Below are 26857 nucleotides of genomic sequence, written 5' to 3' on the forward strand. Positions count from 1 at the left end.
TCCCCTGGTACATTGGCATGAAACAGACAGGGATGCAACTCCTGCTACTGAGTCTGGTTCCAGCACTGGCAGTGCTACCACTGTGGACCTGCCATTCCAGGGCTAGTGTTAAGCATGGTGTTAAGTTTTTCTCAAAAATGAAGAAAAGAGATGCTGCTTTCATGAGTTTGAGTCATGGAGAGGGAGTGCACTCTGAAGCGCAAAAACATGAAAAGAAGACCAACAAACGAAAGGGATCTGGTGATCATACATGCAATCAGCAGTGGTACCCCATCAAGTGCTGGACCCATTCACTCTAGTCCACCACTGTTTCAATGCAAGGAAGTTACCACTGACATCTGATAGACTGGAAGAAGGATTTGAGCTCCAGGACACCTTCATTTTAGAGGAACTGTGATTGCCCTGCTTGTTGGTACCCATTTCCTCTAGAGAGACTCTCTACCCCTCATTAAATGGCACTGTTTTCTGAGTCTCGTGCTCAATCTACAATTAACTCGATTTGACGGACCCTGATATAATGGACTTTGGAAGTAATGGATGATGTCTACCACCTCCCCTCCCCCCAACCAAGTAAATGCTGGAGACTCACCAGAGCCGCTGCCGGGGCTCAAGGAGCTCCTGGAGCAGCTGGGACTGAGGGGGCTACAGGGGCTAACACAGCGGCTGGGGCCACAGGAACCGGGGGGAGGCTGTGGTGGGTGCAGGAGCTCTGCTCCTCCAGCCACTGCTGCCTTCAGTGGCACTGAGAAACAGCCATGGTGTCAGAGGCTGCTGCCCACTGGCAAGCTGTGGGCAGCCATGCTCTTTCTCATGGGCTGCTTGCAGATGGGGGCTGGAGGAGCCGCAGCGCTGAGAGCTGCAGGAGGTGGAAGGAGCCAGGCCGGCATTCAGCTCTTCTCCTGGTAATTGGGAGAGGGAGATGGAGGTGTGAGGGGAAGAATGAGGCAGGAGGGGGGAAGGGAAGAGCAGGGGCAGAGGAAAGGAGTAAAAGATGGGCTGGAAAGGTCAGTGCATCATCATACAGTATTACCATTCGGATATAATGGACTTTCAGCATTAACAGATACCCCTTCCCTCCCGCCCCATTAGTCCATTACACTGAGGGTTTACAGGGCATGCTTTTGTTGGCTCCAGTAGCTCCACAGTGGAACAATAATCCACCTTCTAATCTTTAGAAGAGTGGGATGATGGAAAGGGACCATCAATCCCATACCAGCAATATGGGTGTTCTAGATCATGCTATAGTACCATATGATGCAACTACTATGAAACCACTTGTTCCCCATACCACAGTTGTCTGTAGGGAAGGGAAAGCCATCTTGGGCTCACTGGCACTGTCCCTGCCAGCAGCAACCAAACAGGTGCATTCCATGCCAAAGCAGAAGCACAGTGCATCAATTTTGGTGGCACCAGCAGTGCCGATGGCACTGGAAGTCCACCGTCAGCCAAGGTGTAACAGACGTCTCCAATGTCTGCGCCTACAACTGCACCTGTCTGAAAATGTCACCGCTCACCACAACAAGATGGTTCGCGCAAGACTAGGGCAGTACTCCCTCCTACTCTCGGGCACCAGGGGATGCGGTGTGGCATTGTCACAAGCATGGTGCATCGTCCACACTCTGAGCCACAGCAATCTGCACCAGGAGACCCGGCACCAATACTAGCACTGATTGGGCAGCAGTTCGGGGTGGCATCATCTCCTTGGCACTGCTCGCAAAGGCTGCCATCTTTGCCATCCCTTTCTTACCATTTGACATCATCATTTGCTACCGATAGTAGGCATTCAATGTTAGGTGCCAGTGTGTTTTTTTTTTTCCCCTCATCATTCCATCCTCGTAGGCCCTTGGCAGAATGACCCTCCAGTGCCAGCTACCATGCAATACCACTTATCACCTCCAAGTTTGCTCACCATTATTGCCATCTGGAACAGCAGTGGCCCTCGTTGCACAAGCCATCGTGGCACCAACATACCCAGTAGGCAATGTCAACTGTGTCAGAATCATGCCTGCCTTCACCATGGCCATCCCTGGCAGTTTCTGCCGTCAGTGCGCCATGGCACTGAGGAATTTCTCTCCAAAGGGGAAGGAGCCACTCTTCTGCGCCCCTCTTCCCTGGATGATTGGGTGCTCTCCTTGTCTCCTCTTTTGGCGCATGACGCCTGGTCATTCTAGGACCTTTTCCGCCGTGTAGTACAATCTTTGGATTAGGACACTCAGGAAGGCCTGGTAAAGTAGTACTGGTTTCTATGTACAGTACAGTCTCCATCATCCTCCAGGGTGGTGTTGCCTGTGGATGAGGCCGTCACGGACCCAGCGGCAGACCTGTAGCAAATCAGTGTCTATCATCCCCACCAGCAAATGGGCTGATAAGAAATACTTCGTTGCATCCAAAGACACTGAATTTTGTTTACTCACCCACCCCCTAAGTCGTTAGTGGTGGAAGCAGTCTGCAACAAAACAAACTCTTTTCACTTCCTCCCCCAAGACAAAAACAGCAAGAAATGGGACATTATGGGACAGAAAGTGTATTCTTCTGTCACGCTTCTCCTCCATGCTGCCAATTACACAGCGATACGGGAAGACTACAACTTTCAATTATTCTAAGCTTCAGGAACCTGAATATCAACACCAGATGCTCTCTTCAAAGATGGCCATATCATCTCCAGTTCAGCTGTCCAGTTGGCCATGGACATGGCTGACACAGTGGCAGGTATCACCGCCTCAGCAGTAGTCATGTGCCATACTTCATAGCTCATTCCCTCAGGGGCATCAAAGGAGCTTCAACACAAAATCAAAGACCTCCCATTTGATCACCAACATCTCTTTGCAGACAAGACCAATCACATCTTTCACTCCCTGAAAGATTCCAGGGTGACATTATGGACTTTGGGGATATATATGCCCTTGGCTAAATGGGCTTGACATTCTCTATTCCAATGCCCTTGGGACAGTCCTGGCAACAACTTCAATTTCAAAAACAGCAGAGGCATAAGTCGCAATGCCAGCATTCTGGCAGACATCATCAAAGCCAACAGCCCTTGACGTCCTACTCTCAACCCTCCAAGCAGAAATTTTGGGTGTGTGGTCAAGAGTCTGATCCATCATTTCCAGCAGAACACCATACCACTGCTCCATCCCTTTCTGCGTCAGTGGCAAGCCATCACTACAGACAGATGGGTTTTGAAACTGGTGGCCCAAGGATACTCCATCCCTTCATTTCTACACCCACTACTGTGCCCCTCCCCACTCCATCGCTCTTCAGGGACCCTTCTCATGAGACTCTCCTTGACCAGGAGGTCCAACACCTCCTTATTTGGGGGGTGGTTCAGCCTGGTCCTGAGGAATTCCTGAGCAGGGCTTTCTACTCCACCTACTTTCTCACTCAGGAGAATGGCAGATCGAGGCCTATTTTGGACCTCAGACAACTCAACAAGTATGTTCTTTGCAGAAGTTTCAGGATGGTGACTCTTGCAACCATTATTCCAGCCCTGGACAAGAACGATTGGCTCTCAGCTCTTGAACTACAGGATGCATATTTACATATCACCATCCATCTGGCTCACAGGCACTTCCTTCATTTCATGGTGGGCAGCTCCCACTACCAATATTGGGTCTTCCCATTTGGCCTTTCTACAGCACTACGAGCGTTTTCCAAAATCTTGGTGGTGGTGGCCACCCATCTTCGTCATCAACGGGTCATTATTTTCTATTACCTGAATGACTGCCTCGTAAAGAGACCATCGGTCCCCCAAAGCATGACACATAGTGCATGTCACCACACATCTCCTACCCAGCCTGGCCTTCTACATCAACTACGCAAAGTCTACCATCCATCTTACTCAGGTTCTGGAATTCAAAGGAGTGCACATAGACACTGTCATGGCCATGGCTACCCTGCCCATACAAAGATTTCGCACTCTGTGCAACCTCATCCAGGCAGCACATCTGTCTCCCACCATTACAGTTCGAGCCTGCCTAGCAGTATTGGGCCATATGGCCATCACCCCTCAGGTGGTCAAGCTAGCCAGGCTTCACAGGCACTGCTTTCAGTCATGGCTGGCCACTTGTTAAGCCCTTGCCAGGGATCTGCTTTCCAAGAGAGTAGTTATCCCTCAATCAGTTCTCACTTCTCTCCAGTGGTGGATGGGCCTGGGCAATGTTCTCGCTGCTGTGCCATTCACCAGCTGCTACCTCCCTGCTGGGCTGGGGAGCGCACTTTGGTCATCACCTGGTACAGGGCAGGTGGTCATTCATTGAACTAATGCTCCACGTCAACCTTTTGGAGCTAAGAACAGTCCACTATGCCTGCAAACATTTCCGGCAGTTTCTGTCTGCCAGCTCAGTCAATATCTTTGCCGACAACACCATGTCCATGTACTACATCAGCCCCCCAATGGGGAGTTTGTTTACAATCTCAGTGCAGAAGCCATAAGACTGTGGACATGGTGCATCTGACCCCAAGTCAATCTGTTGTACATTCACCGACCATCACAAATGGGAAATTAGCATGGGTGCCCTGACCAGGCTGTTTCAACTGTGGGGTTACCCTTACAGAGGTCTGTTCACTATCAGGGACAGAAGAAAATGTCACCGGTACTGTTCCAGAGGGGGGCTCAGGAGGCACTTCCTCGTGGATGCCTTTACCATCAAGTGGGACACACCTCTGCTGTACATACTCCCTCCCATTCTACTTTTCCACAAGGTGCTTGTGAAGGTCAGACAAGACAAAGCCCTCATCATCCTAGTTGCCCCAGCCTGGCCCCGACAAACTTGGTACGCTTACCTCTTCTGGATGTCAGTAGTGGCTCCTTATCGGTTTCCTCCTCGCTGCAACCTTCTGTCTTGGGACTTTGGCCTCACTCTGTATCCTGATCGCCTAAAATTGCATCTCTATGCATGGCTCTTTCATGACTCCACAATGCCAAAACTACGTGCTCTGAGGAAGTAAAAAGAGTCCTTGTCAACAATAGATGGGAGTCAGCACACAAGTCTCACCTTTATAAATGGCTGCAATTTTCTCATTGGATGCACTCCCATCATTCCACATCTCCTCATACTGTTCCTTTCCCTGTCCTTTTGGATTACCTCTTTCACCTGTGTAAGTCTGACCCTAGTCTGAGCGTGGCTTGACTACACGCCACGGCCTTGGCAGCATTTCATCAACCTGAAGAGGAGCTTTTCTTTCCTGGCCCATTCTATCACCAAATGCTTCTTAACAGGCCTTCAGAACACCTTTCTGTAAGTCTGCCCCCACCCCCTGGTCTCTATCTGGGACCGCAACTGTATACATGTACCTACACTTTTATATGACTGATTATTGTGCAGTTAGCTAAAAGAACACATACAAATACTGGTCAGGTGCAAGCAGTCAGTATGTAAACTCTTTGTAAAACTGGCAAGTTTGGTATGAAAATAGTGAGACGTGACACCCTCAATATAATTTAACCACTTCCCAGAACAGAATGACAGTTTAAAGTACAAAGAAAGAATAGTAATTTAAAAGGTCGTTAGTTCATAACATACCCCTCTTTAGATAGTCATGAAAGTAGAAGAAATTAAGTGAACTAATTATTTTTGTTATAAAACTTTCCTTACCATAAATTTGCATTCATTTTTAATAACACTTTCCTGAAGGCCTGTTTATTTTCAAAGGGATGCTAGTCAAATTTCACAGGTTTTGTTAAAACAAGCTTTTACAAAATCTAAAGATCAACAGACATCTACATTACACTAGTATTAATAAATTCCTATGGAAGAGTTTTATTAATCATGAAATTTGGATGGAAAATTACTCAAAAGAAATGGCATTCAAGGGTTGTGCCTAAATCATTTACTGATACTCAGTTTCTACAGAGGAGGCAGGTGTTGAGAGTTTGTATTCTAATTCAGTTTAAGCAAATAACTACCTTCAATAAAATGCAACCTCGATCATTTAAATTGCACTTGTGGTTTTCATAAGAACTCATTTTCTGTGTGTATCAGAGCTTTAAGGGATAAGTTGGGTAGAACGACCTGATGTTATACTAATAGGGTGGGTTTACATGTGGTAGTGTGGACAAATACATCCCCCGCCTTTCTACCTGGCAACCCACTTTCCACTCAGATTAATTCTTTAGTAGAACTCATTGTATACAGATCTTAGGAGTTTGAAAAATAAGATTTTCTACATAATGAAAAGGAGAATTAATAGAGCAAATAAAAATGGACAGGAGAGGGCAACTGAAGTCCAAGTGTGCCAGGCATTTTGTGGCATACTTTTTCTAAAATTCTAATTTCAGTTAGAATTATAAACAAGAACCTGTGAGTGAAAGGTCCCAGTGTAGTCAGCCTATTTTATAATGGGTTACATATTAGACTTAGTCTCACTTCATACAGATAATTGTAGGATAGCATCCCCCTTCTGTTTTCTTAGACCAATTCCCCATATTAAAAAGTCATTTTCAAACAATACATTATTTTCTCATGTGGCGATATAATTTATTTTGAAATCAAAGCCGTTGTGCAAATTTAGGGATAAGAGATGTACTTCAAGTTTAAAGGATAGAATATTTGACTGATACTTGCAAGGTTGGGTCGTTTTGTGGAAAATTACATAATCATGATTAGAGATTATGGAGTATCTTTCCTCCTATTCCCACCCTCAGAGCTATTTCTAAACAGATAGTATTAAATGCATTTATACAGGATCTTTACTCCTTGGGTGGAAAAGTTGCTACTCTTGTTTTCACTTTGATTACAGCTAATTTATTAGGGTTTGCATGATATTACGTTTATGTCTATTAGAGAAAGTGAATAGATTTTTTCATAGGAATTGCCTTTAACCCTCAGATTATGATACAGATAATGACAGAAAAGTAGAATATTAGGTTTAACTAGCATCATAGAATCCTAAAATTAAATCCTAAACTTTTTCTTTTTTTTTCCCCCGTTTTATAATTGCTATTTGAAAGTGTCTTGCCAAATTATAAGTATGTTTCAATATCTTTTGGAGCTATTTTGACCACCAACCCCATTCCAAGCTCAATTTTCTGTCACTGTGTTTGTCTTAAGTAGGAAAATGTTTGTGTCCTTTTATGAAATTGCTTTCTTCAGTTTTTAAAACTTTAATTTTTGCAGTCTCATATTGCTTGAAAACATTCTGAAAGTTGAGTTCATATTCAATTAAAAATAAATCAATTAATTATGTGGAAATGTATAATTTGCTTGTGCTGCTTTGCTTCATCTGAACCTAGTTTTTTAGTTGTAGAAGCTACTAAAATGCACTGCTTTTCACATAACCCTTTTGTGCCTTTTATCTCCTGTGTGAACTGACTAAAGCTTTCTTGTTTCCATTTGCCATCCATTTTTAATCTGCTCTGCTCCCTTCCTCTTCATGGATTATAAACCTTTACCCTAAACCTGCCTTTTACACTTGTTCAGGATCACAGTCTGCTAACCCCATTGGTGGTAAGACTCTAAAATTTGTGTGTACATTGTTGTTTGATCATTTGTCTACATTATCCCTAACATAGGACCCTATTCAGCAGAAATTCCAGCTCAGTTTCCCTGTTCCTACAATTACTTCATTTAATGTAATCCCTTTCTAGAAGGCAAAAACATGTCGTCTTTGCAATTGTGGAATATCATGTTAGTAATTTTTTTCTGATTGCTTAGGCCCGCAACCAACTGCTCATGCTTCTGTGTGTAAGGCGCACAGTTTTGAAAATACCATACTCTGGTGAACATATTCAGTGCATCCACTTACTCTGCAGTAGGGCTCAACCAGATGTAAAATGCATCTGTAAGCAGCAGAGTGATGTATGTCATTTTTTATTGATCAAGCACACTTTGTACATTTAGCACAGGGGAGGGTAAAGGATTATCAAATTTTGCAAGATGCTGCAGAGAATATGCTGGAAATCCTACAGTATAGAAGATGGCTATTCTGTGTTCTTCCAAGCCTTATTGAATCAATTGGGATGCTCTAGATAATATGCAGAGGCTCTGCATGAACTCTTAATTCTCGCAAAACTTCTAGAAATATCTGCTTTCATCTTAATAACGGAAGCTAGGTTCATGACTTACATGCTGCACAATATTGCATGTTTCATTTTTGCTGAATAGGCCCATAGCTAGACTAGGGCATTTTGCTAAATAACCATTTAAAGTCTCAGTTCAATCAACATATCATGTATCATATGCATGATGCATTGTTTTCTGTTGTTTCCTCCACATTTTTTCCTATCATTTCTTACTTTCAAGCTTAGTCACCTTGTGCTCCTTAAATATGCCTGTGCACTTGTTATTTTTACAGTGTTTTGGTTTCTGGTTTACACTGGTAGTCCTTGTAATGTAAAAGTATTTAGAAACTTATGTAAATGTTGCATGGAAAACTATTGTTCTAGTGTTGCTATGCTTACACTGCTTTTTTTCCCTCTTCCCCTTTAAATGGAGTTAGGAAAATTGTTATAGGCCTCATTTCAGTCAAACAATTTCAGCTGATTTCAGTTAACTTCAGCTGATTTCAGTTAAAAATACCTTTGCTTTTTAATGGAAGTTTCTAGGTGAAATATTTTATGCTGCACTAGGCATCAGTGACTTATAAATGAACTAATTTTTGCCATAAGGTTGTTTTTAATTAGAATATCAGTAAAGGATATTAATGGACATAAAGTAGAAGTTCTCCATAGCTTAACTTACTAGGCTGAAGATAGCAGGTTAAATGTTCAGTTTCTTCAAATGGATGCAATATGATGAAATCAAAGATCAAATTTTTAACATCTTGATCAGGTGTGTTTTTTCATAACATGTTCCAAAGATTGAAAATCTGTAGTTTAAAAAAGCTTTCTGAATTGAAACATTTTGGAATAACTTCCAGTGGGACACGTATCAGAGAGTTAGCCATGTTAGTCAGTATCTTGGAGAACAACAAGACCACCTGTGGCACCTGATAGGCTAACAGACTAACATATTTTGGAGCATAAGCTTTCATGGGCAGAGACGAAGTGGGTCTTTGCCCACGAAAGCTCATGCTCCAAAATATCTGCTCATCTATCAGGTGCCCCAGGACTTCTTGTTGTTCCGGTGGGAGTCTTTCCGTTGTCTATAATGAGTGTTAGAAGGTTGGCTTTCAAGAGAGCAGGATTTGAAGAAATACCAGGGCTTACTTCATCCTGCATATGTTTAGAAAATGAAGTCATTTATTTTTCTGGTAGTGTTTGTTTTGTGAAAGCCAAGGTGATGAGTCCAGAGATTATGCAGAATATAAGTATCTATTTGGTTTAACTGCTGGTGGTTATGTGACCAGTTCCAAGTAATTTAAAAAAACAAACACTCAGTTGTCCTTGTATTATATAATCCTATGGGTGCCCCACTACAGGATGTGTATATGTTTTCAGAGACTGTGAGGTGTCAGCAGACATGCAGAGAGGGGTGCCACTTACGCTGAACAAAGGACCGTAAGAAGGAGCAAGCCTGCCACTTGTTTCTTTTCAGCTGCTTGCAGCTCAAAAGAGTCTGTTGCATTAAGCATCACACCTTCGTTTCAGGAATTTTTTACTTCATTAATTCATTTTAGTAATTACTTTTAGGTATCTATTTTCATTGTTACCTTTATTTTATGTACCAACTGTTGGTTGATTGGGGGTAAGGGAATTTCTTCCCTTTTTCTTCAGTCTTTTGTGTTGGAGCACAGTTTGTTATGCCCCAAACCCCAGGGTTTGAGGCTTGCCACAGACCCTTTCCCCAATTTGATGAATATTCCAGTTACCTGAAGGGTTTGTGGGGATCTCACAACCCTTCTAAATGTAAGATTTGTCTCGATTTCAAAGGCAGATCCAAGAAGGACAGAAACACTAGGTTTGGGTTCCTATTAACAAAACTTACCCTAGCTCTGGATGGATCTGCCTCTCCCCTCTAACTCCCAGTACATCAGCATTGCAGACTGCTTCAATCACAGTTTACAGCCCTGAACAATAAAACTTACATACCTCTCTGAGCAAGGAAGTGAAGAAAAGGGGCAAAGCAACGTATGAGAACTTCTTTTGTGAGACCTCTCATCCTTTTCCACAGTACAGTGGAGGCTCTGACTGAGTCTGATAAAGAGGCTTTGGTTGTGGAAGAAATTCTGTTTGGATGCATCTGTCAACAAAGTTACTGCCATTGTGGCACCATCTGATACCTTGTGAGACCAATAGTCATAAAGGACTACTATCTCATCATACTTCTGAAAGCAGGAATGACGCTATAATCACCTTGATACCACAAGAGCCTTCATCTCATGAGGCTTTTTTATCTCCTGAATGTATTCTTTGGCAAACACCTGCTACAATCCCACCAATTTGTAAGCAGGCAGATAATCCCACTAAAAGAAATGGAGTACTACTACCCCCACCCTAACCATAATTCCCTTATAGTAGATGCAGACAGTGCAAGGAACTCTCTAACTTGCTCTAAACCTGTTTAATGTGGTAAATTACCTAAATTGCTGAACTTTCTGGGTAGGAAGAGCTACTCACCAGCCATTCTCCAATTTCGTAGTGCCAAATCCTAGCCCTTGATAGTGAAATATGATTTTAAGACATACTCTAGATTTACACATTTTATTAACTACTTGCCATAATATGAGAGAGATGAAGTTCAATAGCCCTTTGGAAACTCTTGAACTCACTCACGTCCTTCTTCTCAGTCAGTCCTTCCTCAAAGAATCAGTCTTGATACTGAGTCAAGAGCCAGCAGCAATCAATTCCACTGGCTCACTTATTGTTTACCTGCCCCCTCTATAATGGTACGTACCGCAGATAAGTGATACTTGAGCTGTCTACACTCCATGATAAAGTTGAATTTAAGGCAGTTAGCTCGATTTTACAGTGTCACCATCTTCACTGCAAATATCATGATGTTAATTTTACGCAGCACCAGTGTGGATCCTATAACACTGAGAAGTGACTCAACGTAGCATCAAGTTCAGATTTAAAAGTTCGAATTGAGGGTAGGGTGGAAATGCCATGTGTTTTAATAGATTTTGTTAGCCTCCAGAGGCTAATTGCACAATGTTCCACGGTTATTTACTCTGGCTGCTTCCATCTCTGCTGCTCTCCAGGTGTGCAGGAATTATGTAACAGGAAGCCAGTTAGGTAACAGGGAGCCTGTGAAATTGTGTTCAGGCACCAGGAAGCCCTTGGCGGCTAGCCTGTGGAATCATGCTTGTAAGAGAGGCGGAGAAGCTTCATTCTTTCTTTGCTATCAGCCTGGTGAGCCCATCTACCCACTAAAGATAGCTCCAACATGGAATTCTTGGTTCTGTAAACCCAGCGTTTGGATTTTTTTTTCCTCCAGTGCTGGCACCAGCCCCTGCCCCACTGCACCACTTGGCAGCTAGGCTGTGGGGTTGTGCTTGTATGAGTCCAAGAAGCTTCTTTTCTGCGGTTTACATTTGTAAAGGGGAGGCCCTGTGTCACCAACAGACATCACACAGTTGGGGTCTTTTCTGTTCCCGACCTCATTGTGTGGCTAGCCCCCTACCCAATGAAAGGACATGCCTGCTGTTCAGTGAGGACCATGCTGCCAGGCAGCGCCATGTCCTGGCTTGCGTGTGGTGAGGGCTCCAAAAGCAGGAAAGATTTTTGGGGCCTTGCTGTCATGGGAGGGAAGTCTACTCCCTGGGGCAAAGATTTCAGGGGCATGCTGTTACTGGGGGGGAAGTCTCCTGCTGCAGCGAAGATTTCAGGGGATTGCTGTCACTGGGGGGAAGTCTACCCCCACAGCAAAGATTTCAGGGGCTTGCTGTTGCCATGGGGAAGTCTGCCTCCAGCAACAAAGATTTTCAGGAGCTTGCTGCTGCCGGGGGAAAGAATCCCTCTGTGGTACAGATTTTGGAGACTTGCTACCATGTGCCTGAGCAACACTAAAGGGACCGTTCCAACTGGCCCTTCAACCTCAGACCTCACACACTAAGGCGATGGAGGTCCATCCCCCGTGTTGGGCACCTCTGTGTAGTGAAGTGAGAACCAAAAATCCTGCATTAAAAATCTCTTTTTTCGTAACCTTTCCTCTTTCTTCAAGCTTTGGATTGTTCCTATATTATTTTCAAAATCATGTTTCTGTAATCAAGGGATGGGGGACAGTGGCTGGAGGGCCAGTTGAGAAGACAGACACCTGCAGCTTTTTGTAGATGCTTTGAGAATTCAGTTATAAAAGCAAGAGATGTCAGTTAATTTGGTGATCACAATCTTTTTTTTTGCATACTGTGGTTTCAAAGGGAGGAAAAGTAGCTGAAGGACTGGTTGACGTGGTATAGTCATCTGAGTGATCCCAGAGCACGTACATGTTGTGATTCCCTACTTTTCCTTCTTAATGGAAAAATGGCTGTTTTCCCTCACTCCCCTCCCACTGGAAGCAATGCAATGTGGGAAGATGACATCACATACCCACAACCATTTGCGGGACATTTTTTTCCCATGCTGCACCACCGAAAATACCCAGAATGCTATGGCACTGAGGGAACTGTGGGATACATTCCCACAATACACTGCTGCAACAGCTGATGTTTGGGGATAGTGTGTGGCAGCAATAAGTCAACTTTGTGGGGAATTTGTGGGGAGGTGAGGATAGTCAAATTAGAATTTAAAAGTCCCAGTGTTCTCATGGGAGACTTTAATCGTCTGGACATTTGTTGGGAGACCAATACATCAGCACACAGACAATCCAGGAAGTTTTTTGAGAAAGTTGGGAATAACTTTTAGGTACCAGTGCTGAAGGAACCAACCAGGGGTTGTGCGCAATTTGACCTGCTGCTCACAAACAAGGAAGAACTAGTAGGAGAAATAGAAGTGGGTGGAAACCTGGGCTGCAGCAACCATGAGATCATAGATTTCAGGATCTGGACAAAAGGAAGAAAGGTGAGCAGTAACATACAGACCCTTGATTTCAAAAGAGCAGACTTCGACTCCCTGAGAGAACTGATGAGCAGGATCCCTTGGGAAATGGAGATGAAGGGGAAAAGAGTTCAAGAGAACTGGCAGTATTTTCAAGAAGTCTTACTGAAGGCACAGGAACAAATCATCCCACTGCATAGTAAGAAATGCAAACATGGTAGGCAACCAGCTTGGCTTAACAGAGAAATCCTTAGGTAGCTTAAACTCAAAATGGATGCATACAAGAAATGGAAATGTGGACAGTTGACCAAGGAAGATTATAAGCATACAGCTGGAGGATGCCGGGGAGTAATCAGGAACGCAAAAGCACAGCTGGAACTTCAGCTGGCAAGGGATGTGAAGAGTAACAAGAAGGGTTCTTCTTTGAGTGAATGCTCATGTGCATGCCAATTTGGGTGTGTTGCCGGAAACTTTTTGCCCTACCCGGTAGCCCTAGGGTTGGTGCGGCACCCCCAGGAGTGGTGCCCGTATGGCTGCCCATATATGCCCTGCCCACCCCCACCTCCCCCCCGCTCATTTCCTTCTCTCCGCGCTGTCGGTTGCTGGAGCTCCCTCCTTGTTGAGCGTTCCCCAGTAGCCTTTATTGTTTTAATTAGTTGTAAATAGTTTAGTTATCTTTCATAGGTAAATAGCTCTTCTTAGTTCTAGTGAGCCGAGGTGGGTCTTTAAACCCCCTCATCACCAGGGGATGCCTGGCTCCCCAGGGTTTAAAAACTGTTCAAAATGTGGCAAACAAATGCCCAAAAGCGACCCGCATAAGGCGTGTTTGAGTTGCTTCAGTGAGGCACACCTCCGGGAGCGCTGTTCTATTTGCAAGGTCTTCAAGCCTAGGACTTTAAAAGATAGAGCTCAACAGCTGAAGGGTCTACTAATGGAATCAGCCTTGCACACGGACATTTCCCCGGCGGGAACTCAGAGTGCCGCATTGTTGGTGCAGAGCACTCTAGCACTGTTGGTGCTGTTGGAAAGTTCCCAGCAAAGAGAGCAGGACTCGGCGCCTAGTGCCTCCCGGCACCATAAGAGCCAGTCCTCGGTGCCTCGCAAAAAGAGAAGACTGGACCAGGGTCGATCCCAAGAAAGGAGGCAGCGAAGGTAAGCTTCGGGGGAGTCCGCCAGATGGCACTGTGATCGGGGTCATGAAGTGCAGGCGTCAACTCCCACGTGAGGCGGGAGTCTGTGCTCTCCCAGACTGCCCTCGACATTGGAGGCCTTTAGCATTGCGCAAGCCCTCCTGCAAATTACGATGCTGCTACAGATGCCACACCGAGAGCCGCGTCGGAGTTAGACTCATTTTGCTCCAGCTCAGCCCGTAGTGGGAGTATGAGGTCATCTCAACGCAGCGGGCATGAACACCACTCCCAACGCCCCTTGGAGGGAGAGTGGTAAAGGCCCCCCCAAGGTGCCCCACAGTGGCCCTTCTGGACCCCGTGCGCGATCCATGAGGCACAGGGGCAGGATGCAGGATTCCTGTTGAGGGCACCCGGCACTCTTCAGGTGCTGAGATTGGCACCAACCATTGCTTTGGGGGCCCCTCCGAGAGAGCAAGCGGAATTGTCGGCACCGGCACTGATGATGGTGCCGGCACCGGCACCCATGCAGTCAGAGGCAACCCAAGCATGGGCAGCACCCCTGCAAACACCGGGGACTGTGGTGCAGTGGGCACTGGCACAGACAGTACTGATGCCATCCCAGGTGCAGGGTGGCCCCATCTTCATGGCACTGTACCAGAGACCATTAGGGGGCCCTTCACCCCAGGCACCGAGCATGACACCGCAAACCACAATGCCAGGGATTCGAAGGGAAGTGCCAGAACCCCCCTCACCGATGGGCTTGGAGGGCGTGATGCCCTCGCCCTTGTTCTCCCCAGATGAGGTGCTAGCTGCATCCTCTGTGTCCCCGGTATTGGAGGGTGGAGGAGCGTACCAGCAGCTGTTGAGGAGGGTGGCCTAGAGTCTGGGAGTGCAAGTGGAAGAGGTCAGGGATGAAATAGACCCTGTTACAAATATCCTCTCAATGTCTGGACTGTCCAGGGTGGCAGTGCCTGTTATAAAGACAATTGCCAACACAACGAACACAGTGGGGCAGACCCCGGCGTCAGCCTTGCCCACGGCTAGGAAAAATGAGCACCAGTATTTTGTCTCAGCCCAGGGAAATGAACATCTGTTCACCCATCCTCCCCCTGACTCCCTTATCGTGGATGCTGTGAACAATAGGGAGAGGTAAGGGGGTCCAGGGGCCCTCCCCTAAAAACAAAGTGGCCAAAAGGTTAGATCTGTACAGTAGGAAAGTTCATTCTACAAGTGGCCTCCGGCTGAGAATTGCTAACCAGCAAGCCATGGTTAGCAAGTATGTGTACAATATAGCCAGCTCCATGGACCATTTTGCTGAGCTGCTCTCGCCAGACACCAGGTCAGAATTTAGGGCCCTGGTGGAGGAGCAGAGACTCATATCCAGAGCAGCAGTACAGGCCACCGTAGGTGTAGCCCATGTGGCCATCGGGGTCATGGCCTCGGGTATAGCCATGAAAAGGGGGGCATGGCTTCAGGTCTCAGGACTCTCTCAGAAGGTGCAGCGGTCCATTCAGGACCTTGGTTTTGAGGGCCCCTCCCTATTTTCGGAAAAAACTGACAAGAGGCTTCATAGTATGAAGGACTCACGGACCACACTACACTCACTGGGTCTATATACACCAGCGACCCAGAGAAGACATTTTACCCTGAGACCCCAATTCAGACAGTTCCCACAACAACAACGGGATGGGAACAGGAGAAGGGTCCTCCATAACTGGAGACATCAGGGTCTCCAGACACAGGACCAGAGCCACCAGAAACCCCCACTGGGGTCTAAACACCAGTTTTGATGGGGCAGTTGGGAGCGACACACCAGCCACCCCCATGGTTTCAGCTCAGTATTTATTTTCATCCCACCTATCTCCATTCTACCATGCATGATGCAGCATAACGTCGGACCAGTGGGTCTTCCGCATGGCAGAAAAGGGATATGCTATCCAATTTTCTTTCTACCCCCCCTTCCTACCCTCTTTCCTTGTCCCTCTTCAGGAACCCCTCTCACAAGACAGTTCTCAGACATGAGGTAGGGGCCCTCCTACAAAAGGGGGCTATAGAGTAGGTTCCCTAGGAATTCTGGGGGTAGGGATTTTATACTCATTATTTCCTAATCCCAAAAGCAAAAGTGGGGCTACGGCCAATCTTGGACCTGCAAAACCTGAACTAATTTGTGAAAAAGATAAAGTTTGGTATGATATCCCTGGGCGTACTTATCCCAATGCTGGAACTAGGGGACTGGTTTGCCTCTCTCGACTTGCAAGACGTGTGTTTCCATATAACAATTTATCTACCTCACAGGAGATTCCTCTGGTTTGTGCTAGGAAAGGACCATTACCAGTACACAGTCCTTCTGTTCAGACTCTCCTCAGCCGCGAGAGTCTTTACCAAATGTATGTCAGTAGTGGCAGCCTTCTTACGCAGGCAGGGAGTGCACCTGTTACCCTACTTAGACGGCTGGCTGATCAGGGGTCGGTCACAGAGACAGGTGATGACACATGTACTGCTGATACAAGAAACATTTGACACGTTAGGCCTCCTAGTGAGCAAGGCAAAGTCTGGGCTTGCCCCAGCTCAGGTCATGGAGTTCGTGGGTGCCCGACTAGATGCAGAGCAAGCCAGGGCCTTTCTGCCCCAGAGCAGGGTCCAAGCCATAGCATCTTGCATCCAAGGCCTGATCAGTTTCCCAACCATAACGGCCAGGGGCTGCCTCAGACTGTTGGGGCACACGGTGGCATGCATGTTCGTAGTCCAGCATACCAGGTTATGAATGCGCCCCTTCCAGCTGTGGCTCGCCTCGGTATACAGGCCTCTCAGGGACAATATAGACAAGTTAGTTACAGTCCCCACAAGAGTGTTAATGGCATTACACTGGTGGCTAGAAGCTGGGTTGGTCTGCATGGGAGTGCTCTTCAATCCCCTGCAACGCTCCCTCTCCCTGGTCACAGACGCCTCGGACCTGGGCTGGGGATCACACTTGGGGGACTGACAGACTCAAGCTCTGTGGAGCAAGACCAAAGCTCAGTTCCAAATAAACATGTGGGAGCTCAGAGCAGTTTGGCTGGCGTGCAGAGTGTTTCAGAGTGAACTGAAGGGGCAGTGTGTTGCAGTCAGCACAGACAACACTGCAGCAATGTACTATATAAACAAACAAGGGGGTGCACGCTTGTCGCCTCTGTGTCTCGAGGCCCTCACGCTGAGGGCATTCTACCTGCCTGGGGCTCACAACTCCCTAGTGGACCACCTCAGCAGATCCTTCTTGGGCCACGAGTGGTCATTACACACCGAAGTACTGAGTTCAATTCTCCAGAGGTGGGGATGTCCCCAGGTAGACCTCTTTGCCACTCATCTCAACACAAAGTGCAGGACGTTCTGCTCTTACCAGAACTGAAGTCCGGACTGTTGGGCAGACGCCTTCAGCATTCGTTGGTTGGGTCCATTGCTGTACACCTTCCCACCAATACCGCTCATCCACTGAACACTGTTGAAAATTCAGTTGGACCGAGCATCAGTTATCCTGGTGGCCCCATCCTGGGCTCGATAACACTGGTACTCGACCCTCTTGGAGATGTCCTCTCGTGCCCCGGAGGTGCTTCTGCTGCACCTGGACCTGCTGACACAGGAGGTGGGGAGACTGCAGCACTCCAATCTCCAGGCGCTGCATCTTACAGCATGGAGGCTTCATGGCTCAGACCGATTGAGCTGGCCTGCTCCGAACCTGTCAGGGAAGTATTACTGAACAGCAGGAAACCCTCTTCGAGGGTAGTATATGTAGCCAAATGGAAAAGGTTTACCATATGGGCCACGCAAAAGGGGTTGCCTCTGGGAGAGGCCCCAGTACCATGTATGCTAGACTACTTGCTGACCCTAAGCCAGACAGGGCTGTCACTATCCTCCCTGAAAGTATGCTTGGCAGCCATTTTGGCGTTTCACACAGGGGCTGGGAGGTCATCTGTCTTCTCAGACCCAGTGGTGAAAAGGCTCATGAAAGGAATGGAAAGAGTGAAACCACAGGTTTGGACCCCCCCCGCCAACATGGGACCTTAATTTGGTTTTGCCTAAGCTTATGGCTCCCCCATTTGAACCTCTCGCCTCCTGTTCTGTGGTGTTCCTTACCTACACGGTGGCATTCCTGGTGGCCATTACCTCAGCCAGAAGGGTGTCAGAGCTCAGGGCCCTGACAGCGGACCCACTTTATACAGTGTTCCACAAAGATAAGGTCAGGCTGAGACCCCACCCAGCATTTCTGCCTAAGGTGGTCTCCCCCTTCCACATTAACCAAGACATCACCTTACTGGTGTTCTATCCAAAGCCCCATGCCTTCCCTAGGGGGCAGAGCTTACACGCTTTGGATGTCCGGAGGGCACTGGCCTTCTATATGGACAGGACCCAACCCTTCCGGAAGTCGCAGCAGTTGTTTGTTGCAGTGGCAGACAGGATGAAGGGGCACCCAGTCTCCTCTCAGCAGATGTCCTCCTGTATAGTGGCCTGAATCAGAGAGTGCTGCAAGCTGGTGGGGGTTCCCCCTCCCCCAGTCAGGGCTCACTCCACGGGGGGACAGGTCCTCTGTGGTGTTCTTGGCCAATGTCCGTATCCAGGACATCTGCAGGGCGGCCACTTGGTCCTCCATTCACATGTTTGCAGCACATTAAGCAGTTACGCAGCATGCACGGGAAGATGCTGTGGTGGGCAGGGCTGTCCTGCACTCCTTTCGGGGCTTCGACCCTGCCTCCTAGACATTGGCTTGCAGTCACCCAAATTGGAATGCACGTGAGCAATCACTCGAAGAAGAAAAGACAGTTACCTGTTTTGTAACTGGTGTTCTTTGAGATGTGTTGCCCATGTCCATTTCAAAACCCTCCCACCTTCCCGTCTGTCAGACTAGCTGGCAAGAAGGAACTGAGCAGAGGGCAGGTCGGGCAGTACATGCTTGGGCAGCAAAGTAGGCACTACTTCAGGGGGGGCCGCACCGACCCTAGGGCTACCAGCTAGGGCAAAAAGCTTCCGGCAACTGGGCATGCGAAATTGGAATGAACATGAGCAACACATCTCAAAGAACACCAGTTACAGAACAGGTAAGTGTCTTTTTCTACAGGCACGTTAACAATAAACAGGTTATCAGAGAAGATGTGGGGCCGTTACTGGATGAGGGAGGTGACCTAGTGACAGATGACATAGGAAAAGCTGAAGTACTCCGTGCTTTTTTGCCTCAGTCTTCACAGACAAAGTCAACTTCCACATGACGGTCCTTGACAATGCAGTATGGGAAGGTGGAAGGCAGCCATCTGTGAGGAAGGAACAAGTTCTGAGCTATCTAGAGAAACTAGATGTACACAAATCCATGGGTCTGGATTTAATGCACCCAAGGGTACTGAGTGAATTGGCAGAGGTCATTGCTGAACCTTTGGCCATTATCCTTGAAGACTCTTGGAGATCGGGGGAGATACCAGATGACTGGAAAAATGCAAACATAGTGCCCATCTTTAAAAAAGGAAAGAAGGATAATCCAGGGAACTGTAGACTGGTCAGCCTTACCTCAATCCCTGGGAAAATAATGGAGGAAATCCTCAAGAAATCCATTTTGGAGCACTTGGAAGAGGGGAAAGTGGTCAAAAATAGCCAACATGGATTCACCAGGGGCAAATCCTGCCTGACCAATCTGATTAGCCTCTATGATGAGGTTACAGGCTCTGGGGACATGGGGAAGTCAGTGGATGTGTTATATCTTGACTTCAGCAAAGCTTTTGATACACTCTCCCACAACATTCTTGTCCATAAGTTAAAGAAATATGGATTGGCTCCTTGGACTATAGAATGGATGGGAAGCTGGCTTGACGGTCAGGCCCAACGGATAGTGGTCAGCGGCTCAGTATCTGGATGGCGGTCTGTTTCAAGTGGAGTGCTGCAAGGCTCGGTTCTGGGGCCAGTGTTATTCAACATCTTTATTAATGACCTGGAAGGGGGACTGGGCTGCACGCTCAGCAAGTTTGCGGATGACACAAAACTAGGGGGAGAGGTAGATATGTTGGAGGGTAGAGAGAGAATCCAGAGTGACCTGGATAAATTGGAGGACTGGGCCAAAAGAAGTTTAATGAGGTTCAACAAGGAGAAGTTGTAGCGTCCTGCACCTGGGGTGGAAGAATCCCAAGCATTGCTATAGGCTGGGGACCGACTGGCTCAGCAGCAGTACGACGGAAAGGGAACTAGGGGTTATGGTGGATGAAAGGCTGGATATGAGTAAACAGTGTGCCCTTGTAGCCAAGAAGGTTAACGGCATACTACGGTGCATTAGGAGGAGCATTTCGAGCAGATCTAGAGAAGTAGTTATTCCTCTTTATTCAGCACTGGTGAGGCCACATCTGAAATATTGTGTCCAGTTTTGGGTGCCCCCGTATAAAAAGGATGTGGATTTGTTGGAGCAGGTTCAGCGGAGGGCAACAAAAATGATTAAGGGTCTGGAGCACAAGACCTATGAGGACAGGCTGAGGGATTTGGGCTTGTTTAGTTTACAGAATAGAAGACTGAGGGGTGATTTAATAGCAGCCTTCAACTTCCTGAAGGGGAGCTCTAAAGAGGAGGGTGAGAAACTGTTCTCATTAGTGACAGATGGCAGAACAAGGAGTAATGGCCTGAAGTTGAACAGGGAGTGGTGTAGGTTAGATATTAGGAAAAACTACTTCACCAGGAGGGTGGTGAAGCATTGGAATGTGTTGGCTAGAGAGGTGATGGATTCTCCATCCCTCGAGGTTTTTAAGTCCCGGCTTGATGAGATCCTGGCTGGGATGACTTAGTGGGGGTTGATCCTGCTTGAAGCAGGGGGCTGGACTAGATGACCTCCTGAGGTCTCTTCCAGCCCTGTGATTCTGTGAAAATCAATTACAATAAATTTGAATTTATGTCGTAGTGTAGATGTAACATTGGAGATCATCAAAGTGGACTACTCTATCCACTTGCGTTGTGTTCCTCCCACTTTACACTCCTTTGTCCTGTTTCTGGGACTTGTCTCACAAAGGATTCCTAAAGTTTATTCTGGGAGCAATAGATCTGTTCCAACCACAGTTCATTGGAAGAGGGATCTATTCCGGTGACTTTACCACCTTTGTTAGGAACAAGGGAATCCAGTTGTTGTCTCTACAAACTTGAACAATCATATCCTAGCAAAACACTTAATGGTAACAGAAGCTACCATAATTCCATCCTTATGTCCAGGTAACTGATACACAGGACCCTTCCTTCGATGTAGCTATCCAGCCCGCACACAAATTTACACTGTTGGGGACACTGATGCTAATAATGAGTTCTTTTTCTTTGCACTTGCCACATCCCAGAGAGTGTTCACAAAGATTCTGTCAGTGGTAGCAGCTTGTGTCCATCATTGGGGGATATCAGTGTTCTCCTATTTTGGATAACAGGCTTCTCAGAAGCTGGTGACCCCAGAGGTCCAGACAGCAATGTCTAGACCATTTAAAAACTATTTCTGTCTCAGGCCTCTTCATCAACCACCAGAATCAGTGCTCAAAATCAGAGATGTGGAGTTAAGAATGAGATGCTTTCCCATCAGTCCCATCACACCATACAAAGTCACTCATTCAGTAATGCTGGGCTACAGGGCAGTGGTGTTTCACATTAATTGCAAAGGCAGAGCAAGATCCCTGTCCTTACATTCATAACCTTAATAACTATGCATCTGGTGTGTATCTAATCAGATGTAATCATTAGCAGCCTATTTGCTATCTCTCCAGAATAAAATTGCAGATTCCTTGGGCAGACACTTCTAGCAAAATCATGATTGGAACTCAAGCACTCTTCCACCTGAGGTACACTGGAGTAGACCTCTTTGCTACCTTGAACAACGTGAAATGTCTCCTATCTCAATGGAGGTCACAGCCATGATTCAGAATACCATGATAACAGTATGGTCTGTACCCTTTCTTGTACTTACCTACCCATACAATTAATCCTCAAGACCCCTCTCTAGCTGTACTGAGAAGTAGCAAGAGTCAGCCTCATGTCACCTGGTTGGCTGAGACAAGTGTGGTACTCAAACCTCATTCACCTCTTGGAGGTAACACCCTCCAGAATTCCTATTACAAGAAGTCCTCTGGCACAGAATTCTGTGTCCTGTATCTCCCATCCCCTTCTCCCTGAATCTGAGAACATGGCTGCTCAGTGACTCACAAGCATGGAATTGGCATTTCTGGATGGAGCTTAGTGTGTTTTCTTATCTAGTAGAAAGCTTAGTACTCATTAAACTTGCTTGCAGAGGTGAAAGTACTTCCAGTCCTGGTGCTTCCTCCCATTTTTTAAAGCCTAGGAGGTTCAGCTTTCTAAAATCCCAGACTGCCTATTTAAATTAAAGATACTGGGCCTATTAACTCTGTCAAAGAACTTCTGTCATCCTCACAGCTTTCCGCTCATCTGTTTAGGGTTTCTCAGGTTTTGCCTCAGCCATTAGCAACCAGGTTTCTTCAGTGCCTCTATAATTTGTTGCTTCCTATTTGACAGCCGGCTCCCCAGTGGTACTTCATTTGAATTTTAATGTCCTAAAAAAATCCCCCCATCATATCAGTGGCAACCTGCACTCCCATCCATCTTTCTCCAAAATTTTGTTCCTAATTGCCATCACCTCAGCAAGGTGAATGAGGGGAACAGGAGGATATTGTGCTATACTTTCCACATTCTACAAAGAAACTGTGGAAGTCAGCTTCACTGGAGCTAACTGATGGTAGGCTGATGTCTTTCTAGTTGTCCTCCTTCACAGCAGGAGGTATTGCTCTGTACGGGTATGGGCTCACACTCTACTTTGAAGTCTCTAATTAAAAGTGCATTGATATGCACACATCATATGGTGGAGCATCCACAGAGACAAATTTTGCACTTAAATTATTGCAAGGTAAGTAACCTCTCTATTTTCAGATTTGGGAATATTGGATTTTTTTATAAATACTACTGGAAGGAATATTATTTTTGGTGTTTGGTTACAGTTGATTGCTGTGGTTCTTAACGTAGTCCTGAATACCATGCTGAGAATTTTCAGACTTGCGCTGCTGTTTTTATACTGATACCCTTTGAGAGGTGCTTTTAAAAAAAAAAAAAAAAGACGTAGATTTTACAGATTTTTCTCAAATTTTCCATTTTATCTGGTAAGGTCTTTCAAACTATTTTTTTCAAATCATTTCAATCAAGTGTGGTGTTTTTCTGTCCTTTTAATCCTTGTTGTTTTTCTGAAGTTATTTTTACTTATTTTGCCTTCAGCTGGCAGTCGATCTGGATCTCCTGGAAGAGTTTTGACTACAACTTCACTTTCGACTATGAGCACAGGTGTTCAGAGAGTGTTAATCAATCCCGCAACAGCACAAAAACGGAGCAAGATCCCACGAAGCCAAGGATGCAGTAGAGAAGCAAGTCCTTCTAGATTGTCAGTAGGTAAGAATTCTCAAGCAGCTTAGGTTTTTTTGTTTTGTTTTTAATGAATGATGTTGCATTATTTATTTGCCTAGTGACAGATACTAGGGTTGGAAAACATATAATTGAAGCTCTAAAATCTGACTGGGGACCTGCAAAGCCAACACGTAAGAGGTGTCACACAACACATTTTCAAATTTAAGGTGGGACTGTGAAATGTACTGTTCTCCAACTGCACTGATCTGTGCCCTCCATGCTTACTCTTAAAGAAAAGAGCCTATGGAAGGAGTAAGCACGTAGGGCCCACCATTGTGGGGAACCCTCAAAATCTTTATGGTACACTGGAAACACTGAAAACTGGGGAGATGAAATCAAGACAATGAGCTTCCTTTAAATACGTGTGTGAGGGAATATTATAAAATTGAATGTAATATGCTTCATATTTACCCCAAGTACAGCCTCATGGTATAAATCAGCTATCTGCGCGCTCTCAAAATATGTCAGTAAATAAAACTACTGTTACTGGTATCCATAAGCTGATTTTCTGTAGTATTTTTTATTTAAGCATATCTTATCTTTACCTTAAACTGATTTTTCCACTTTTTAATAGATCATTGTACTGTACATTAATGTAGCAGAAACAGCATTTAGTTCCATATTAAAAAAGAAAGATTAGCTGGAACTAAACTGTGTTAAGTTCTGAATGAACTACTTGTGTTGGTATGTTCTTCACAGGCTGTACTGATCAATGTTTCAACTATAATCTGAAAAATCCTTTTCAAGCATTTTATTAACTATTCTTTAGAGAGGTACCAAAATCACATTAATTGATGTTGTGGGGAAGATACTTTACCTGAACTAGCTGCATTCAGTGTAATTCATCAAATCCATAAAATACCAGAACAAAGAAAGTGTTGTAATGCTAGATGAATAGATGCAAGACCTGTTCTTAAAAACATGTAATTGATCTTATTTATTGCACAAACAAAATTACATTAAAACTACAACTTTTCTTGTGTCTTCTCCCTTTCTGTGCTGCTGTTTGTCTGTACCCTGAATCATACTAGCACGAGGGAGCCGCATTCCTCGACCTAGTGTGAGTCAGGGGTGCAGTCGGGAGGCCAGCCGTGAAAGTAGCAGGGACACAAGCCCTGTCCGCTCTTTTCCACCCCTTGGTAAGTACTTGGAGACCCTTGTTGTGCATGGCTATCTATGCCCTTCATTGTCTGCATCTAATGAACCCATGCCACCTTCATTTAACTTACAGTAGGTAAGCATTGTTTTTACCTCCTTGGGACTCATTTGCTAGTTACTTGACAACAGCAACATGTCAATGAAATGCCCATTTAAAAAGGTAAATGTCACACTGGTGTGTGTCTTACCTTTTACACCAAGAACCTGGGAAAAGGGAAGTTAACTTTACAACAGAGTTCCCACACTGAATCTTCAAAAAGAGCATTTCTGCTCAGAAAAATGACTAAATATGGTGTTTGGCAATTACATGTTGTCATCTTTTTCAATATCAAATGCTTGCATGCAAATAAAAACTTACCTGTCTCGTTTGCTTGAACTCAAAATCTAGATTTCTTTCTAGTCCCTGGATCAGGTGGATAAGATTGATGATTGGTTTTATATTCAGAAGTAATGATATGTGCAGTTACTAAGTATTTCTGATGATAGAAAAGGAGTATTGCCATATTAATACTACAGTGCTAATTGAAGCACCCAAAAAAAATCTATTTTTTCTCAAGTAAGACAGTATGAATCTCAGTGCAGCCTGGTAGCAGTCTCATGGAGTTAGAAGATGGCACTTTCAGTCATTTTTCAGTGCAGACTTGCTTTGTAAGAATAGTATGCATTTTCTGGAAATAAATGGAAGCAAACAGTACGGGCCCCGTCAAGAGAGGATGAACCTGAATCCTGTGCTGAATTCTGCTTTTATTGTCTCAAAAACAGCATATCACATAATTGCAGTAATTTAGGTTGCTACATGGGCGGAGGCAGGGGGGAGAGGAGGTTGGCAACTTCTTTACATTTTGGATTTGAACAGCCACAGATATTTCAGACTTCTTTCCTAGAGCTACTAGAAACAGTGACGCAACTTCTTAGTGCATTATTACTTGAAGGTTCTATCGAAATTTACCTACTTTTTATGAACATATAATAGATTTTTAGTGCCTTTTTATTTCTTTCCAATTCCTTATACTATCCAGCAGAGATTCTTTGCACCCAGCTACTCAGCTCAAACCCAGAATATTAAGATCTTTGCTCTCTTTTCAGCCTGAAGTTGAGGCACCCCAGTATTTTCCTAATTTGCATCTGAAGGTCTGATCTTAATTTTGGATAGTTAAAAGCAGATTGCTCCTTTCAGCCGTATCTTTACTGATGAAAAGTAGTAGCTTTCTCAGTATCTGATGTTAATTTAACCAGGTGCTGTTTAATCAGGAAACCTAGTGGATGAGCACACATTGTATAGAGTCCACTAGTACTGGTAGCTTCTGTAGTGTACTGCATATTTGTTTTCAACCAGTAGAGTGTTTTCAGATCCATCTGTGTTTCTTTTGCTACTTTGCAGCTTGGATTTGAGTAATTTAACAGCTTGCATGTTGTATATTAGTGACATGTTATGCCTAGCCATATGCTCCATATTTATGACACCATTACTAAACTAACCCTATAAATGCTGTTAGACATTTGGTTACTGGGACAGCTGTTGCATGAAACTGTATTTCTGTTAATGAAGTTTTTAACCTCTGTTTTCAGATACCAAATATCACAGATGGTTGAATCTGTTGCTTGTCTCAAGCACATAAAATAACCTACATGCAAGTCAAATTTTAGTAAACTTCACAAGACTTAAATATGACAGGGAAATAAATATCACAGGTCTTCTTACCTTTCTACTTCTTCATTTCAAATTTTTCTAGTGATTAGTTAAGCTAGTTTGTCTGATGGGATATTATTAATCTATTGTCAGAAGTCTATTTGTTTCAGTAAGCTGTGCAGCCCTTACTCAAATTTTTCACTGATTCAAGTGGAATATAGATTATGTAAATCAGCTGTTTTAGCTTCCTTTTATAATGTGTGTGACAGTGTTACATATAACCATTCTGCAACAGTAGTCTGTTATTAAAGGCTCAGAAAAACGAATATTTTGTTTGTCGTATAATGTCCTCAGTTTATGCCATGTCTGTGTATTGTGTATAAACCTTTTTGTAATCCCACATTACAGCGGCACAAATAACAGACGCTGACTATCGAACAAATGAGTGGGATACCTCTTCTAATTGACTGCTTTGAGAAACAAGTGATTTATAATTTATATGACAGTGAATATTGATTTATTACATAGTTAATTTTAGAGGTTTATATTTTTTCTAGACTGCTTTCTAACCTCCTCTTACAAGAAAGCACTTTATTTTTTACTTCTTTTCAATACTTCTCATTGTAACAAGTCTTTAAAAACTTGGTAGAA

General features: G+C 45.0%; 1 protein-coding gene across 7 annotated transcripts in view; it reads left to right on the forward strand.

Moving 5' to 3' along the window:
• The window catches only part of CLASP2 (cytoplasmic linker associated protein 2), a 325025-nt gene that overhangs the window by 209687 nt on the left and 88481 nt on the right, over positions 1-26857 (forward strand). For all 7 annotated transcript variants that reach the window (XM_074988197.1, XM_074988200.1, XM_074988203.1 and 4 more), the window contains 2 exons: positions 23233-23403; positions 24450-24557. In XM_074988197.1, coding sequence (XP_074844298.1) covers positions 23233-23403; positions 24450-24557 — 279 coding nt within the window. The remainder of the gene's footprint in view (positions 1-23232; positions 23404-24449; positions 24558-26857) is intronic.

Source organism: Carettochelys insculpta, chromosome 2, assembly GCF_033958435.1.
Source record: "Carettochelys insculpta isolate YL-2023 chromosome 2, ASM3395843v1, whole genome shotgun sequence".
Classification (NCBI taxonomy): Eukaryota; Metazoa; Chordata; order Testudines; family Carettochelyidae; genus Carettochelys; species Carettochelys insculpta.